The following is a 16,709-nucleotide window of genomic DNA, read 5'->3' on the forward strand; positions in this document are numbered from 1 at the left end:
CGCTGTGCCCCGGGAGGGGCCGCGCTGCTGGCAGAGCTCGGCGGCGCCTTGCGCTCCGCAGGGCAAGAGGGGAGGGGCCCGTCTGGGCCATGGAATTCCGCGTGGGTTCTGTGGGAAGGATCGCTTCCTCACACTGCAACCCTAAGTTAGTGTCGTACGTGAGTCAGACACGTTAAAAATTCAGTCAGATGCTGGATGGCTGCAGCGGTTTGCTTTCTGTTAGGAACAACTTCTCTGCCCAAAGCAAAGCTGGGATCTTGAATTATGGATTTTCTCACCTGCCTTTAACCTTCTTTGGAGATGTATGCACTGTGGAGGTTGTTAGCACGAAATCCTAAACACCTGAGATTTCTGGTTGTGTCTTTCCCTTCCAGAGGCAACGTGCATTACGGAGATGTCAGTAATGATGGCCTGCTGGAAACAGAATGACTTCAACGACGTGCCTTGTGCCGAGGAGATCAGGACGTTCTATGACTGCGTGGCCAAGGCAGAAGTAATTAAGGCCTCTTTTATGTTCTTAAAGGCTAGTAGTAGGAAAGGAGGAAGCCTCCAGTCATTTTTTGTGTGCCAGTAAGAATAATGTTCTCTGAAGGATTTGATTGTGACCCATTTGAGCAACTAAGAGCAATGAAACTGGTGAAGGATCGAGAGGCTCCTGCAAGCAGGGGCTGAGGTAGCTGGGGTTGTTTAGTCTGGAGAAGAGGCTCAAGGGAGATGTTACTGCTCTTTACAATTTCCAGGTGGGGGTCAGCCTCTTCTCTCAGGTAACTGGTGATGTGACAAGAGGACATAGCCTTGAGCTGTGCTAGGGGAGGTTCAGACTGGACATATGGAAGAACTTTTTCAGTGAAAGGGTGCTGAAGCATTGGAAGAGGCTGGCCTGGGTGGTGGTGGAGTTACCATGGTGGCATTCAGGAAATGACTGGATGTATGAGTTAGTGCCATGGTCTAGTTGGCAGGGTGGCCATCGGTCAGAGGTTGGACTCAATGATCTTGGAAGTCTTTTCCAACCTGTATCTGACTTTAAAGGCCAGACATTTTTGAAAAATAAATTTCATACTGCTTGAAAATTAGGGGTTTCTGATTATATATTATATATTGACATATTATAATAATACTTTATGATAAGCTTGAAATAAAATAATTTTCAAAATAGACTAAAGGTAAGTATGTGTACTAAACTTGTCCTTAAACTGGTTTCAGGTTTCCATTTTCTTTCAGTAACAGTGTCATCATTTAAATAGTTACTTATTGTTGCTGTTTGACAGCATAAGTGAAAAATTACCCACAATTTATTTGGTAGATGACAAAGAATCAAACAAAGATGAAAAAATAACAGAAAGTAAAAAGAAAAAATCCAGGTTGTTAACAGAGGTTTATATCATTGTTAACTAAGAATATGGAAGGATGTAATCTTCACAAGATGTCAGTCATTAATTGCATCATTTAAAGGTCATCAGCTTGTAATTATTGAGCCAAGTGCTATGGTAAGTGTTCCTTAAAGAAGCAGCATTTTTCTGAAAGAAACAACCCCTGTACAATTAGTAGTAGTCTCTGGGAATGATCATCAACTCTGCAAATAAACAGCCATAAATATTTTGAGGAGTTTTCTTCTCTTTCAGAAAGAGCGCAGGAATCAAAATGAGGACACCCTGTCATCCAGGGGAAATTTGCCTTCAAGCAAAGTGAACAAGCTCCTGAAGAGGTTTCCTCAGATCACACGTTACGTATAATGTACTTTATGAAAGAGACTGTGGACAAGCAATTAAAGTTGGGGTCTTGGTCAAAAAAAAGGAAAGTCAAGTTGAGTGATTTTTTGATGTCAAGGGATGTGTGGGTCTTGACCCTGGTTTTGATTCCAGAGCAAAAACCACCCATCTTGAGTATCAGCTGATTTTGTTCATGAGACTCTTGGGTCTTGCAGTGTTGGGATTTCTGCAGTGTGTTGTTCAGCTTGCCTACTCAGGTCCTCACTGTTAAATAAAACCTTCTAAGTATTCATGTAAATGCATTTCCTAACAGGGCATGACTTCATCACGTGCAAGCTTCTTGCCCAGCTCTGGAGCTCCTATCAAAAAGTGCTTGGGCTCAAACACTGAGCTAAGTTAGAATTAGTAATGATAGTATTGATGGTAGTAATTGATGGTATGATGGCTCATACTCTTACATGGGTGTATACACAATCTGGTGCTCTTGAAATTTTTAAAATTCCCACTACTGTAAAAAAAAGGCTGTAAAATTTAGAAAAAATCTCCAGCAAAATACCTTGTTCATACATAATACAATGGTAAGTATCAAATATAACTTTAACATGGAAGTTTGTGATTTAGACCCTCTGATTTGCAGGTGGGGCAGGTATGGTGCCACATAAGTTTGATTATTTTATCTGTACTGTAATAAAGCAAGACTGTTGTTTGACTTGGGCAACTCATAATCTACAACAAAATGTTTCATTGTTTTTGGGTAAAAAAACTAAAAGGGGGAGAGAAAGTTAAAGCATGGAGTGATAATTGAAATACTGTAATTCATTTATAGTTTTGATTGGCAGGGGAATGGGGAGTGGCAGTTTCCACTGCAGTACCACAAAACTACAGGCAGATTCTTGGGAACAGTACCTCATTGGTGGGGAAAATGCAGTGTCTTGGAGAACTAATGTTATAACCATTTATATCAATAATTCTTTGGGGCATGTAGAAGAAGCAGAATAAGAGGAGTGTCAGGCACACACATACTGTGTGATTACCCATGGGTGGCTGCAGAGTTTGCTGGAGCTGAGTCCTCTGGAGCGCCAGGCTGATACCTGTTTATCACAAAAATTTTGGTCAGGTGAAGGCTTTCAAGTTACTGAAGCAACATTTGCTTAGTGGTTAATTACAGTGGCTTATTAGTGGATAATCCAGGGTAGCTTATTCTTTTGTTGCTATTATGACATAATTGGGTCTTTTAGAGGACTTGGGGTCAGTAAGAACACAATATCCACATGTGAGTTTGGGAAAACACTTTGGTTCTGTGGCATTTTGCAGTTTCTGTCCAGAAGACATTGTGAAAAAGAATGCTACTTGCTTTTCCTTCATTTCTGAAGGATATAAGCTACATTGGGAGTGAGGAACTGATTTACCTCTGTTGATGATTATTTTTCTTCATATTAAAACTTGGAATAAAAGTGTTATGCGTCTCTTAAGATAGCACTTGTGCTGAATGTACCAAATTCTAGTGTCTGTGAGGAACAGTCTTATGTAAGAGGCTGTAACAGAGACACTTAATACCTTTTTCTATTTTTACTTTTGAAATTTTGCACTACTCTCACTAATCTGAACAGCTATTTTTGCATTATACTGCTTCATGGTGAGCTTCACAAATTCAGTTGTTTGGGGTTTTGTCTAACCTTTGATATATCTACTATAAGCTTGGAATTACTATGCTAAGGTTTTCCGATCCTTTTATTTATTGTGAGGAAGGAAGCAATGCTTTTCAGATGCACCCAGGTTTTACAGTGCTTCCTTTAAAAGTACTTGAGGAATTCTTTTCCTTCTTTCGTTGTAACCAAAAACCCTCCAGTTACTGATTGTCCTTGGCAATTTCAGCTGCTGGCCGTTTTCCTGTATCTCACCATTAAGCTTATATTAGGTGTTTAAATGCATTCTGTGACATGCTTGTATTGAGGATCACTCCGTTAACAGTTCATGTGTGTACCCACAGGGAACAGCACTGTTCTTTCTGAGTTGGGTTCGCACCACCCCATGATGCTGTTGCTGGGGGGTAAGGAAAAATCTGTTCTGGTGTGGAGCCCCCCTGGTTAAGAACATTGCTGCAGAGACCTGTATGTGATTGCGTGGTGAGGAAAGAATTAAACAAAAGCTGACTAGCTGTTCTACCCTCCTAAGTCGGATTTACAGGATTTAAGCAGATCTGCTGGAATTCCTTGGGTCTTATTCCTGTACCTTATAGCTTGACTACTATACCAGCTCTGGGTATGATTGCTGTTAACTACTCCTTTTAGGCTTTCACCGTGGATGTAGCATTAATATTTCAGCTGGTCCTAATGAACAGTTGTCCTGCTAGTTCAGGAGAAATAGGTAATGTAATTGTAATTCCAGAGAGCCAGGGACATTTTAGAAGGTGGCATTTCTTGTTCAGAAGGGTCAATACAGGAAAATCTGGCAAAATCAAGACAGACTCTGTAGGGAATCACAGACTTCCTGTAATAGAACTATGCATATGTTATGGTGAGAAGGTGACTACTGTTAAATAGCAGATTTAGATATTTACAACTACTTCAAATTTGCTCATACAAGAAAGTTTAGGATGTTTTACCTTACCTGTAGATACATTACTGAGCTAAACTGCTGTAGTTATATTGGTATAGTTCCCTTTTAGGTCTTCCTCTCCACCATGGAGAGTAGTCATGAGAAGCTTTTTAGAATCTAAGATCCACCTCTCTCAAGGAATGTCATTACATGTGTGAGTAAAACAAGGGGAGTCTTGGTAAGAAGGAAGTAGTTCCAAAACAGTACCTGCCAGAGAGGAGACAACTGGAAAACTCTCTGTCTTCACAGTTCTTCATTCTTGCAGAAAGCGAATACAGGCTTGGACTTCTGTTGCTTTTGGTGTACTGGTCTGTGTTTCCTTTAAAATTACTTTATCTGTTAAATCACTTTATTTAGGAAAACTTTGCCTTGACAGGGAGGCAACTTAGAAGGTACCATGAGAAAAATCCAGTGCAGACTTCTGTTTGAGGTGTGAAACCATGTACATCAGAGGCCTGAACAGGGAGTGTCTCATGGGATGGAGTTCTGAATGAGCATCAACAACCTCTAGTAAGGAGCTAGTTTTCTCTGAATGCTAATAGAATTTCTGTTCCTGTTTCCACTATGTCCTTTCCTTGTGTGTTCAGTGGAGTAAGTGGTTCTAAATTCTAACACAGTCCCATATTTTTTATTTTGTGCAGCTCATTTGTGTTACTGCTGCCTGAGAGTTACAGTGTGATGTAGCGTCTAAACTATTTCGATCCCCTGCTGCCCTGATCGTCTGCCTCCCTGACTATGAGGATATAGGAGATTTGCTCCTGATTAACTGAGTGTAATTCGTGGCCAAATCCACTCCAGAAACAGCTTCTTTTTACCACTTAGTGACTCCTGTAAAAGATCCAGCATGGAGGGAAATTTCCTTGCCTTTGATGACTGACTGAGGATGAGGCAACACAGAACTGTCACATGAAGTGAGTAATGGGCAAAAGTGAAGGAAAAAAAGAGGCTTTTTGTCAAGTCAGTAGATTTTTAGCAGCCTGTTCCTTGTTTTTATGCTGAAGGTATCTTTGGAAGTGCTATTCAGCAGACTTGGCCAGAAGTGAGCTCATTTCTAAAGGTGACCTTCATATTTCATGCTGTAGAACACCACGAATTCATTGCTCCAAAATCAGAATATAAGAAATGCCCATTAGATTGAGCACAGAAGCTGCACCAGGAAAGCGTCAAAAAATTATTTCCAAGACTGAATAGCTTCAAATGACCTAATTGCCTTCTTAGATTTAATAGTGTTTAAAGCTTGTAGCCTTGAACCCTAATTCATATGAAGGACCCCCATGGGATAGGATTGTTCATAGTAATACCATAATGATTAACCCTCTGGAAAGCATCCTAGGCAATTGAGGGAAAATATAGCTCAAGGTCAAGGAGACTCTCGATGGCAAAGTTCTCTGCTGGCAATACCCACGATGGCAAGATGGAGGGCTGAAAATTGGGAGCACCCTGGAGAGGGCTGTGCCACCTGTGGGTTTTCCGAGGGAGATCTGGAAGCTGCTTAACATAGAGTTTTCTGGGTCCCATTTACCTGGGTTCAAATCTGAGGAGAGCTGACCTCGGGAAGCTGCAAGCTGCTAATCGAGGAGGCAGCGGTGGGGGGGGATAAAGTCCAGATTCCTTCCAAGAAGTCTAATCTCTGGCAAATGTACGCGCACACGCCGTTGCCTTTCCCAGCTGTTGCTGGGGGCTTTGTAATAGGACGCAGCTCCTTGCCGTGCTGCAGCCTCTGTGCCTTGGGAAAAGGAGGAAAAGGCAGCTGGGGAAGGACATTGCAGGAGAGGTGAGGAGAGGAGTGGCTGGGGGAGGCTGCGGAGAGGAGGGGACAGCGGGGTGAGGAGAGGGCTGTGCCCCAGCGCTGGTGCTCGCCTCCGAATGTGCCAGAGAAATTCGGGGACTTGTTCTGTTCCCTTATTTCTCTCCTCTCTTCTTCCCCTTTCTGAAGAGAAGAATCAATGACAAGAGATGGGGAGAGGAACGGGAAAGTGAAATTCTAAGATGCTGCGGGGAACTTTGGTCCCTTTCCTCACATCCCTTTCCATGCGTAGCAATGGAAAAGGCACCCCGCTCCCTCCGGTGCGGAGCGGCTAGCGTGGGAAAGCAGACCCTGGCAGCTGAACCAGAATGTGATGCTTGAAGAACCTTCTGCTCACTTTGTACACGAGGGATGGAAATCTCCGAAATACTCGGGCTCCTGGTAGAGCTCTCAAGTCTGCTATCCTGTCTCAGATGTGTGGAGGTAAGAAAAGGTTGTTTTTCTATCTGCTTGTAAGAAGTCACATGGCTCTTTTAATATCTTCACTGTAAGTGAATCTTGTTATACCTTGGAAATGTTTTCTAGAGCATTTAGGAAGTTGTGGTCTCTGGGAGGACTGGGGGCTTGGGGAGAGATTTGTTTCATTGTGCATATAAATCCAGAAAAAGAAATAAACCGGGAAAGCAGAATACACAAGGGCTTGCAGATGCTTTGGCTTAGGTTTCCAGTGTTTCTCATGCACTGCAGTGACCCTGGCAGGAAAGATCCTTTATTTCTGTTCTTTGTTGATTGTCTCTCTTGCTTGTGGACAGATGATTTATAGCTGCACAGACCTGGGACAATGCCTGCAGCATAGGCTGTTTGCACTGAATTTAATTGGTGGCGATGGTCAGCAGTTGGGTATTTTGGAAGCTGCTACAGAAACTGGCAGCAACTAATTTTTCAGTAGAAGGGAAGCTTATTACTTGGACTGAAGTACTTTTGTTTATGGTCCAAGAAGAGCAGGTTCAGCCTCTCATATTTATATCACTGGCAGGCTTACACGTGTGTGCAGGTGTGCACTAAAAGCTAGGGATTGAGGGACCTGGATTGTGGTGCAGTCACAAAAGTACAGCTTAGCTCACTTTCAACTCTCTGCAAAGAGCTTTGAGATCATCAGGTAAGTCCTTCAGTGTTGTTGGTCCAGAAACCCTTATGTGGGCTTGCAACAGCCTGATACATGCAGACAGATGAAATTTTTGCCTGAAAAGTGTTTATCTGTGCATCCCTTTGTGCATATGAACCTGACATCTGATCTGCTACTACTGAACCATGTCAGGAATTTATCTTCCATATGCAGTATCCCATTCTGACTTCTGGGAAGTGATGCTGGAGCTTGGCCATGGTTGTCAGCACCTTCTGCATCATATTCATTGATTTGAAAATTATATCTGACATGAATAGGTGTTGTTCTTGTCAGGTTCTGTGAGAATTACCTCTGCTTGTTCCAGAAGTGAATTTGGTTTAATTCCAAATATAACTTTTCCTATTTTCCAGGAAGAGGTGAAGCTGAGAGAGGCAAAATTACTGTATTTTGAAGAAAACCACAACCATTACCAATAGCTAGTATCCTTTAGCTATCCTTTAGCTGCACATCTCTGCTCTCTGAATTACAACTCTTTCTTCCTATAAAAGTATTAGAAATGTTCATTTAGAACGTTTAGAAACCAATTAAACTACAAGGAGCTAGCAGAAGCATGTACAGTTTCTTCTTTTCACTCTGAGTCTGTGAAGGTTGAGCGGAGATCTCTATCTCTCAGCCTATAGTCACATTGCAACCAGAAAAAACCTGCCTATAAGAAGAAATGCAGTTGTGGAGCCAGACAGGATGCTAGAATTCTGAGGACTTTGTTTCATATTTTTTTGGTCTTAGCTGTTTAACCCCATTTAGATAATAACAGCATAGGCCATATGATTTCTAGTATTAAAAACAAAATCCTCAAAAGGCCTTGGATTTTCTTCCTTGGATGTTTCCTACTTTATACATGGATGTTTATTACCATTTTAACAGGTATTCTGGGGGCATCATCCTGTGCCTCAAGTAAATAAATATCTGCTACTATAGCTGTAGATGACTTGCCCTATAAACAGTGAGAGAATGAGTAGTTATTATTTTTCTTAATGATAATAATTATTTTCTTCTAGATTTCCTTTCCATAGGCATATCACTCAGACTTCCAATTCTGTTGGGAAAAAAAATCAAGCAGAGTCCAGTAATGTAGTGCTTAGGTCAAGGGTAAATCTCTGCAGGCCAGTAATAATTCATTTTATTGTTAGTGGACAGAGCTATGGTTGTATTTGAAGAGGAGCAATGGGGAGACCAGGGAAGAGGCTGGTTACTAGGGTGTATTTGCCTGAAGCTGAGCTGCTTTTAGGACATGCCCATGTTTATTTCATTGGATAATCATCTCTCTGCCTTTGCTCTGTTTCTTTTCCCAGGCTTTCCTGGGATCCAAGCCCAACCAAAACCATTTGCAGAGTGCAGGTAAGAACAAGAAGTTATTAATTCAGTCATTGTGCAGACTCTTTCCTGCAGTGGTGATCTGAGACCATAGGCATGATGAACCACTGCTACCTGGCCTTCTTCCTTTCTTTTTATCACTTCTTCAATCTTTTCTCTTGTCCCAGTGCCTGTTTATCTCTTTCACCAACATGGCCAGACTACTTCTGTTCCTTCATGTCGAATGCTTTTGCAGCTCCCTGCTCCTCCCACATGTTCTTTTCTTTAATCTCTTTCTTTGCCGTGGTCTTTTTTTTGTGCTTACCTTTCCTCTGCTGTAACAACTACTGAATTCTCAGACACCCTCTCTGAGGGTCCCAGTCAATGCCACACATATGATTTGTTGTCCAGGCACTGACTTCCAACTGCTTCTCATTTTTGTACCTTGCATTTAACCTTCAGCTGTCACTTACCCCCTCTGGGCCTGGCGGTGGCTAGAAGGCAATTGACATGATGCAAATTTACTTTGTACCCTTGCTCTTTGCCCCAGGTGCAGAAGGGTTTTCTGAAAGTGTTGGCTTCTTTCTGTTTCCTTAGTGAGTAGAGCTGTAAATGTCCCTTTCTCAGTCTACTCTTCCCATGTTATGGACTCTATAAAGCCCACAAAACCTGGGTGGTTTTTCCCCACTTTGTTATTTCAGTGCCATGAATGGAGAGTTTTCTCCTTTGTTGAGGACCATAAAAAATTAATTATTGGGTATTTTTACACTGGATATTTCACATGGGCACCGAAACATTGGCACTTCCCACTAAATAAATTCGAATATATTAGCCAAGTCCGGATAAGCCAGGTGATCTGCTCATGTGTATAGGGAAACTACATGCTATGAAATACAGTGTCATTTCCCATCTTCCTGCTTTGTGCAGTTCTGCTCCAAAGTGAGTACCTGTATTGCATGTACAGTAATGGGAACCAGTTCAAATTGTCATGTTTGGGCCCTAAGTTAACACTCTTCAAAGGTCTGTCTGGGCAGTTCATTGCTTCAGATCAATTTGTGGTTTAGACAGTGAGTATTATGAATATTCTTTGAGCAGCACCTTGGAGAGTGATAGAGTTTGAATCAAGCAAGCAGCAGCTGAGACTGCAGACACCAGCAGTATTTCTCATGACCATGGTGTCTCCCATGCTGTCTGAGCTTCAGTGTGTGATGGTGATGGTAACCCCCTCCCTTCCTGTGCCCAGTGCCCAGCGTGTGTCCTGTGGGACCTCTTGGCTACTACAATGGCTCACTGGCGGTCACCGAGGCAGGGGCAGAGTGTCTCAACTGGGCAGAGTTCCCTGATTATGTCCAGCAGTACCCAGACCGTGGCCTGGGGGACCACAACTTCTGCAGGAACCCAGACGGGGGAACGACGCCCTGGTGCTTCTACAGGCTCGTGTCAGGGGCCATCGGCTGGGCCAACTGTGACTGTAACCAAGGTAAGGGCTCTGCTGCCTCAGGGCTCAAGCCAGCAGTGTGTGCTGCACAGACTTGCAAGTGGCAGGTGGAACACCCTGTGGAAAAAGCACAGTACAAAGGCTGTTCCGAATTGTTGAAGTAATTAATACTAGAGGCTAGCCTGTGTGGGAGAAGAACGTCTGCATATAGTAGGGGGTGGATTTAAGCTGCTGTAGCTGTAATGCGTTGTATGGATGTTTTATTCTCATACAAGGAGACTTGTTTTTTTCCTACTGCTAACTTATGCCACTTTGAAAACAGTTTCAGTTATGTAGAAAATAACCCACTTCTTCTTCTTTAGGGTCCATATCAGAGCATTCCTGATGTAAGTGTAGCAGTTCGAATATAAACTACTTCTTCAATATAAAATCTTCTGTAGCAAGGCAGGTCATAGGCTTGTGTTAAACTTCCTCAGTGCTGGCAGAAGGACTACTGTTTACTCTGAGGCAAGCAAGGAGCTGAGCTCTCTCAATGCATTGGCTGCTGTGCAGCATTCTTGAAAATGTCCTGTTTTCTGACCTTCCTTGCTTTTCCTGCATTTTGCAGAACAGTTGAAACACCAGTTTAACAAATGAATTGACAGTAATTTCCCTTGCCAGTGGATGTTCTTTCAAAGATGGCTTCATTAAAGAGAAGAATATAAGTATAGTGGTGCTGTGTGCTGGTACTGAGGTGCTGCAGACAGATGTGTCCTTTGCAAGTACTAAAACTGAGTGAGGAAATGTGCCTTCTAAACAGTGGTAAAATTTTTGGTGGGGTGGGAATTGAAAGGGTATTTACACTGGCACTTCCTTCTCTTAGAGAAATTAAAGAGGATTCATCTGCTGTTGCTAGACATCACACTGTAGCAATAGAGTCATGCAGGTGAAGTGGTTGGTGGAGATAGATCAGTGAAGTGTCAGAAGTAATTAGATAGATTTTCACACACTCTTTCAAGATAGCATGTAAAATCATCCCCATTCACAGAAGGAGAATCCAGGAGCTTTTGCAGAAGCCAAATTTCCTGCTGGTGTTACCATGGATTTGAAAGGACCATAACACCAACCATCCTCCCAGTCAGCCATTGCTGGGACTGGGAAGGTGCCCCACCCTACACTTTCATGCACATCACTTTAGTGCCAGCACAGGTAAAACAAGGATGAAAGAAGCCAAGTGCAGTTCAGCTCAGCTACCTGCAAGTCCAATACTTGCTGGTCTGAAACTCCTATCAGTAGATAGCAGCTGGGTTTTGGTTGGGTTTTTTTTTCTCTTTGGAAGGTGCTGTGCGGTTGGCTGAAGACAGTAGTGTGGAGCTGTACTTCAATGGACTCTGGGGTACCATCTGTGCTGACCACTGGACTGACTGGGATGCCAGTGTTGTCTGCAGGCAACTAGGTCTCAGGTGGGAACCTCAGCCACATGCTCGTGTGGCTTTTGAAGGAGCAGCCTCTGTGGTCTGGCTGAAAGGAGTTTGTTTTGTGGTCTAATTTCCCACTTACCAGGGTCCTGTTTTATTGTTTTCTTTCTGTGGTTACCCCCAACCCAATAATCATTTGCAAGAATTTTTTAAAACAATAGTTTCTGCTTCATGCTCCAGGCTGTGAAAAGTGAGCTGTGAGATCACTTTCCCTTTTTATAATCATCAGCTGGAGTTACTATAGTGATCTAACAGAAATTTTAGGAGTATGAACTCAATTTGGGTATCTGGAATTTGGACACTCAAACTTTTAAACAGCAAGGAGATAAGGTCTACAAAGAGGGAAGGTGATTCAGATAGTTTGGTGTTTGAGTCTGTTGATGGGTTTGTTCGTTGCTTTCAAATGAAAGTGCAATTTCTGACTACACCAACTCCTCTGCAGTAGGTGGGCACATAAAAGGATTAGGAAGTGCTGTGTGCTTGCTTGTGCTTTCCCATTAGACTGTAAATGGTCACCCCTTTATACACTTTCAATTAACTGGGCACACTGGGGTGTGAAATGCCACAACTGGCCTGGAGAGTCACAACAACGGCGGGAACTTGTAAGATCAAGTTGTGCCGTGGCATTTCATTCTCTGTTGCATCCTCTGTACCAGTGAGATCGGCACAGCTGGCAAGAAGAGTCATTCTGGACCGTGGCCTGTTCCCCTGCACTTGCAGTCAGCAAACTGCCATGGAGATGAGGAAGCCCTGCTGCAGTGTGGCTATCAGGAAGATCTGTCAGGAGCTTGTAACCAGGGAAGTGCCGTGGTAACTTGTGTTCCTCCAGAAGGTAAATCTCCAGGGAAAGATCTCAGTCTCCCAAAGATGGCTGATGCTTATGACCACATCCCCTTTTTATCAAGCCAGGTTTTTGTCTGCAGGCAGAAAACTCCTGGTCACCACAGCAGCCAATTAAAGAGACATCTCTGGACCAGCAGTATCCCACTCTGGGGCTGCAATCACGGGTACTTGTGGGGGGTCTAGAGGGGAGAATGTGGTAAGAGAGCATCAGGAGAGCTCCTCTGGCCAGAGAATGGTTCTACGCCCTAAACTTCTGGATGTGCTTTGTCTCTGTCTTGTTCTGTTGTGCTCTCTTTCCATTCCTTGAAGCACAGGTGTAGGTGCCCCACTTCGTATAGTTGGGGGGAAGGAGAGCTTTGAAGGGAGAGTGGAGGTTTACCATGATGGCAAGTGGGGAACCATCTGTGATGATCAATGGGACGACCGGGATGCTGAAGTAGTCTGTAGACAGCTGGGACTCAGGTAATTTCCTTGCTGTATGTCATGGAGTAGTAATAGAAGTAGGCAGAATGAAGAACATGAGAGCATGTCCCTTCACTATACTACCAGCCCTTCCTATAGAAAATACACAGAAACCTTGGGAAACATAATTCTGGACTGATCATCCTATAAAGGGATTTTGTACCCCATTCTTGTCCGTTTTATGGGTTTGTGCTGTGTAAAAAAAAAAAAAAAAAAAATTCCAGGTTCTCTCCTGAGAGCTGGCTTTGTTGGACAGGCCTGGCACTCCAACAGTGTTCAGAGCTATGCCTCAGTGGCATTTAAAAGGCCTTTTAAGCCTATTCAGAAGGAGTCAGCTGAGAAGAGAGGATCTCTACAAATCTCCACCCATTATTTCCTGGCTTACAAAAAAAAAAAAAAAAAAAAAAGGTACATTTCTGTCTCAGAATTTTTGTGTTTACCCCTGTTCAACATTTTTGCATATATCCTAATACAAATCTTGTTGGCCTCAATGACAACTTGTCATGGTGATTTCATATGTGAACTGCAGTTGCTTACTTGGTTAAGTTTAAACACCTCCAGTTTCACTGGCTGCCCTTATCTTCTTCAGACAGGAAAGCAAGAGAGACCACACCTCATTTTTCTGTGGGCTATTCAATGCTTAACATGGGAGCCATTGTATACGGAGCATTCTTGAAAATCACATCAGTACAGGCTTATTTAAAATAGATTGTTCAAATTTGAGGTCCCTCAATCTTTAGGAGTTTTGCCTGTTATGAGATTGTAACTGAGACTGATGGTACATCATTGTCTGCAGAAGTCTGAACTGTTTGTGTTGTAATAACATTTTTCTTATTCGCTGGAAGGGCTCATCACAAACTTTCCAATAACATATTTCAATTAACAGTTGGCAACTCCACTGTGTCAAAAATACAGATGATCTATGGGAGGACAGTGACCTAGCATAGGAGAGTCCCTGTGCAAGGCAGAATCAGAGGACACAGGACTGTGGCCTTCCTTACTGAGCATACATATCTGTAATGTTTACAGTGGGACCCCAAAAGCCTTGTCATGGGCTCACTACGGACAGGGATCTGGCCCAATCCTGCTGGATGAAGTGCAGTGCTCAGGGAATGAACTCTCCCTTGATCAGTGCAAGAAGAGTGACTGGGGACAGCAAAACTGTGACCACATTGAAGACGCTGGAGTCTCCTGTGACCCTTTCACAGGTACAGATGTACAGCTCTGCCAGTCACATGCGGTCAGTCTTACTCCCACATTACTCAGCTTGCTCAGCAGGTAAACCCCCTGGTTCAGGATCCTGCACAGCTTCCATATATGGCTCCCACAAGGGCTGCTGGATATGGAGGCAGAGAGTAGATCAGAGGCAGACTCAGTGGTGTTCTCATGATTTTGCTCAGGTAGTGTGGAAAGGCTGAAGTGAATCCTCCCGTGACAGATGGGTATGTTTGGAAGCAATGAACGTTTGTATTTTGAGTACCCACAGACATCTGTCTCTTTTGTTTCTTTCCCTCATGGGTGGTACAGAGACCCAGTGGTGCACAGGCTGTTTCTTTTCTCCCCTGCTGAGTGCTGCCCTTTCCTTCTCCCACCCCCTGCAGAGGGCATGGTCCGGCTGGCTGGCGGCCGCAGCCCCAGCGAAGGCAGGGTGGAAGTTTACTACAATGGAGACTGGGGCACAGTGTGCGATGATGGCTGGACAGACCTTGCTGCCCAAGTGGTCTGCAGGCAGCTGGGCTTCAGGTAGGACTGAGAGTGTGTAGTGTCTGTGCTTCCTAATTTCCAGGATTAGATTCCATCACCGTTGACTGGGATAGGCCGGATCTTAATCCTTCAATGCTGTTTTTGTTAGAAGGCTTATTACCATTATACAACTTATTAAGGAAAGATTAATAGGTATCCACATCCTTTCCAAGGGGCAAAAATAAATCTATTAGCTCTTGCCTCAGCCTCTTTTGAAAGCAGATAACAGGCTTAATACTGTCCTTATGAACCCCTCAGCAAAGTCAGACAATTTTCTTTAACACTTCTTAAATTTGCAGGTGTTACTTCTACTTTGTCAGTAAAAGGATATTGCCTATCTGCTCCAAATGTATCACCTTCAGTAGTTGAACAAAGACCATCAGGGCAAAAAAGAGTAGTAATAGGGATTTTCAGCCCATTGGTGAGCTGTCATCCCTTCAGGTAGGAGCTGGGAAAGATTTAAAATCAGGATACTCTTGCCTTTGAGCTAGTAAAATGGGGTTATGTGGCTTTTTTTAACATGATTAGGGTTGTCTTCTAAAATTTCAACTTTATAGATGAAAGAAAGACTAAATTCTTCCCTCTGAGTTCAGCTACATACTATGTTTGTCATCTCTTTTAGTGCCTAAGTTTGCAGCTTTCTGCTGTTCAATTCCAGGTAGCTGTTTCATATAAAAAGAAGTAGAATTACTTAAATGTTGACATTTTTGATGCCTCTTCTGCGTGCCCCTCCTCAAATTGATGTACCTGCCATAACTGCAAAGCAGCCTCTGCTTGTCTTCTGTGCCTTTGAATGTGCCTTTGACCAAACACTAGAAAATTGACTGGTCTGAGGAGGCCTCCCTGAAAACTGAAGCTGGCAAGATATGAGGGTGCTTGGTTACCATCCTGTGTGTCCACTGAGCGGTTTAGGTCAGAAGGCCACCAGTACCATAGTTAAGCAGGGGAGTTTCTCTTTGGATCTGAGCTTGGGTCCTTCTGTGGCATTTAGGAGTTTCAGTGTTATTTTCTGTTTCCTTCCTCTAGTGGTCCTGCTGCCCTGGCCTCTGAAGGAGACTATGCTGCTGGCCAAGGCTTCATCTTACTGGATGATGTGGCATGTGTGGGGACAGAGCTGACTCTCCTGGACTGTCCCCACAGCAACTGGGGGCAGCATGACTGCTCCCATGCTGAGGATCTGGGAGTCCACTGTTCCCCAGAAAGCAACACGGTCATGGATGGCAGCCTGGGTAACTCACCTTGTACTTGCCCTGAACAGTGGGAAAGTTTCACTTTCTGGTCTGTTCCCTTGTAAGCTCTGGCAGATGTGGGAGTTCTCCCTGTCCTGTTTCAATAAGGGGTCTGCTTTTTGAGGAGGAATGAGCCATGGTTGAATTGGGGCAGAGCCGCAAATCTGTGCTCCACCAGACCTACTATCAGACCAGCAGATAAATGGAAACTGGAGAGAGTTGTATAGGCAGTCTCTGAAACAAACCTCAGGGGCTGAGGGACAGCGGCTGCTTTAGTGTGCCATTGCCCTTTAACTAGACCTTTTAGGAAACTTAGGTGTGGTTACATTAATGCCACACCTAGCCAAGACAGGAGGATTTCAGATGCAAGGGGTTGCTGTTTGGACTTCCTTGTGTGGATGGCACACTTCTAATTAAAATTGTGAAAGTATTTCAAGTTAGCATAATTTCCTCATTTATATAATGCCTGATATTCTCCCCTTTCCTTACTACAGGAGACTTTCCAGTTTGTCAGACATTTATTATTGAAATAGTCAGTATCCAACATTTTTGTTTTTCCTGGATGTAGAACTCTTCTCTTGCTTAGAATCATGTAATAGTTTTATCATTCAATTGATTTTTTTCCCAGGCATGTTTAAGCTTGTCTAACTCTTGCCTTAGGAGTTAATAACTTTCTTTCTGTTCTTATTCTCCTCTTTACTCAGCTTTCAGAGTATGATCCACTGATGATTTCCAGTATGTATTAAAAAAATTAGTATGTATATAGTGTTCTGATTCAGCACAGAGGTAAAATGTCTTCATACAGACACACTTCTCTATTTTCTTTATTTTTTCCCCTTTTTTTCTTTTAGTTTTAAGCTTACTGATGTCTGGGATTCATCTTTTTCTGTAGAGCCCAAGTTTTGGACACCTGACCCCTCTGGTTGATTTGCTTGCAGCAGCCCATGTGTTTTCTCCTTCAGGGCCTCCTGTGCGTCTGGTGGATGGAGAAAGCACCAAGGAGG

The 16,709-nt window shown here is 43.3% G+C and overlaps 1 protein-coding gene and 1 long non-coding RNA gene across 2 annotated transcripts in view; both read left to right on the forward strand.

The window, feature by feature from the left end:
- Positions 1-371: 371 nt before the first annotated feature.
- Positions 372-3,181, forward strand: LOC102036119. Its single transcript, XR_265245.2, has 2 exons — positions 372-493; positions 1,623-3,181. It is a non-coding gene; the product is annotated as an uncharacterized LOC102036119 (long non-coding RNA).
- A 1,908-nt stretch (positions 3,182-5,089) lies between these two features.
- Positions 5,090-16,709, forward strand: part of LOC102036233 (neurotrypsin-like) — a 17,027-nt gene continuing 5,407 nt past the window's right edge. Inside the window, 12 exon segments of the mRNA XM_014310031.2 lie at positions 5,090-5,218; positions 6,347-6,537; positions 8,533-8,578; positions 9,777-10,013; positions 11,290-11,413; positions 12,085-12,260; positions 12,586-12,733; positions 13,763-13,941; positions 14,335-14,476; positions 15,503-15,705; positions 16,668-16,707; position 16,709. The exon segment at position 16,709 is cut by the window's right edge and continues 65 nt beyond it. Coding sequence (XP_014165506.2) covers positions 6,466-6,537; positions 8,533-8,578; positions 9,777-10,013; positions 11,290-11,413; positions 12,085-12,260; positions 12,586-12,733; positions 13,763-13,941; positions 14,335-14,476; positions 15,503-15,705; positions 16,668-16,707; position 16,709 — 1,368 coding nt within the window. The 5' untranslated portion in view covers positions 5,090-5,218; positions 6,347-6,465.

This window comes from Geospiza fortis, unplaced genomic scaffold, assembly GCF_000277835.1.
Source record: "Geospiza fortis unplaced genomic scaffold, GeoFor_1.0 scaffold130, whole genome shotgun sequence".
In the NCBI taxonomy this organism is placed as follows: Eukaryota; Metazoa; Chordata; class Aves; order Passeriformes; family Thraupidae; genus Geospiza; species Geospiza fortis.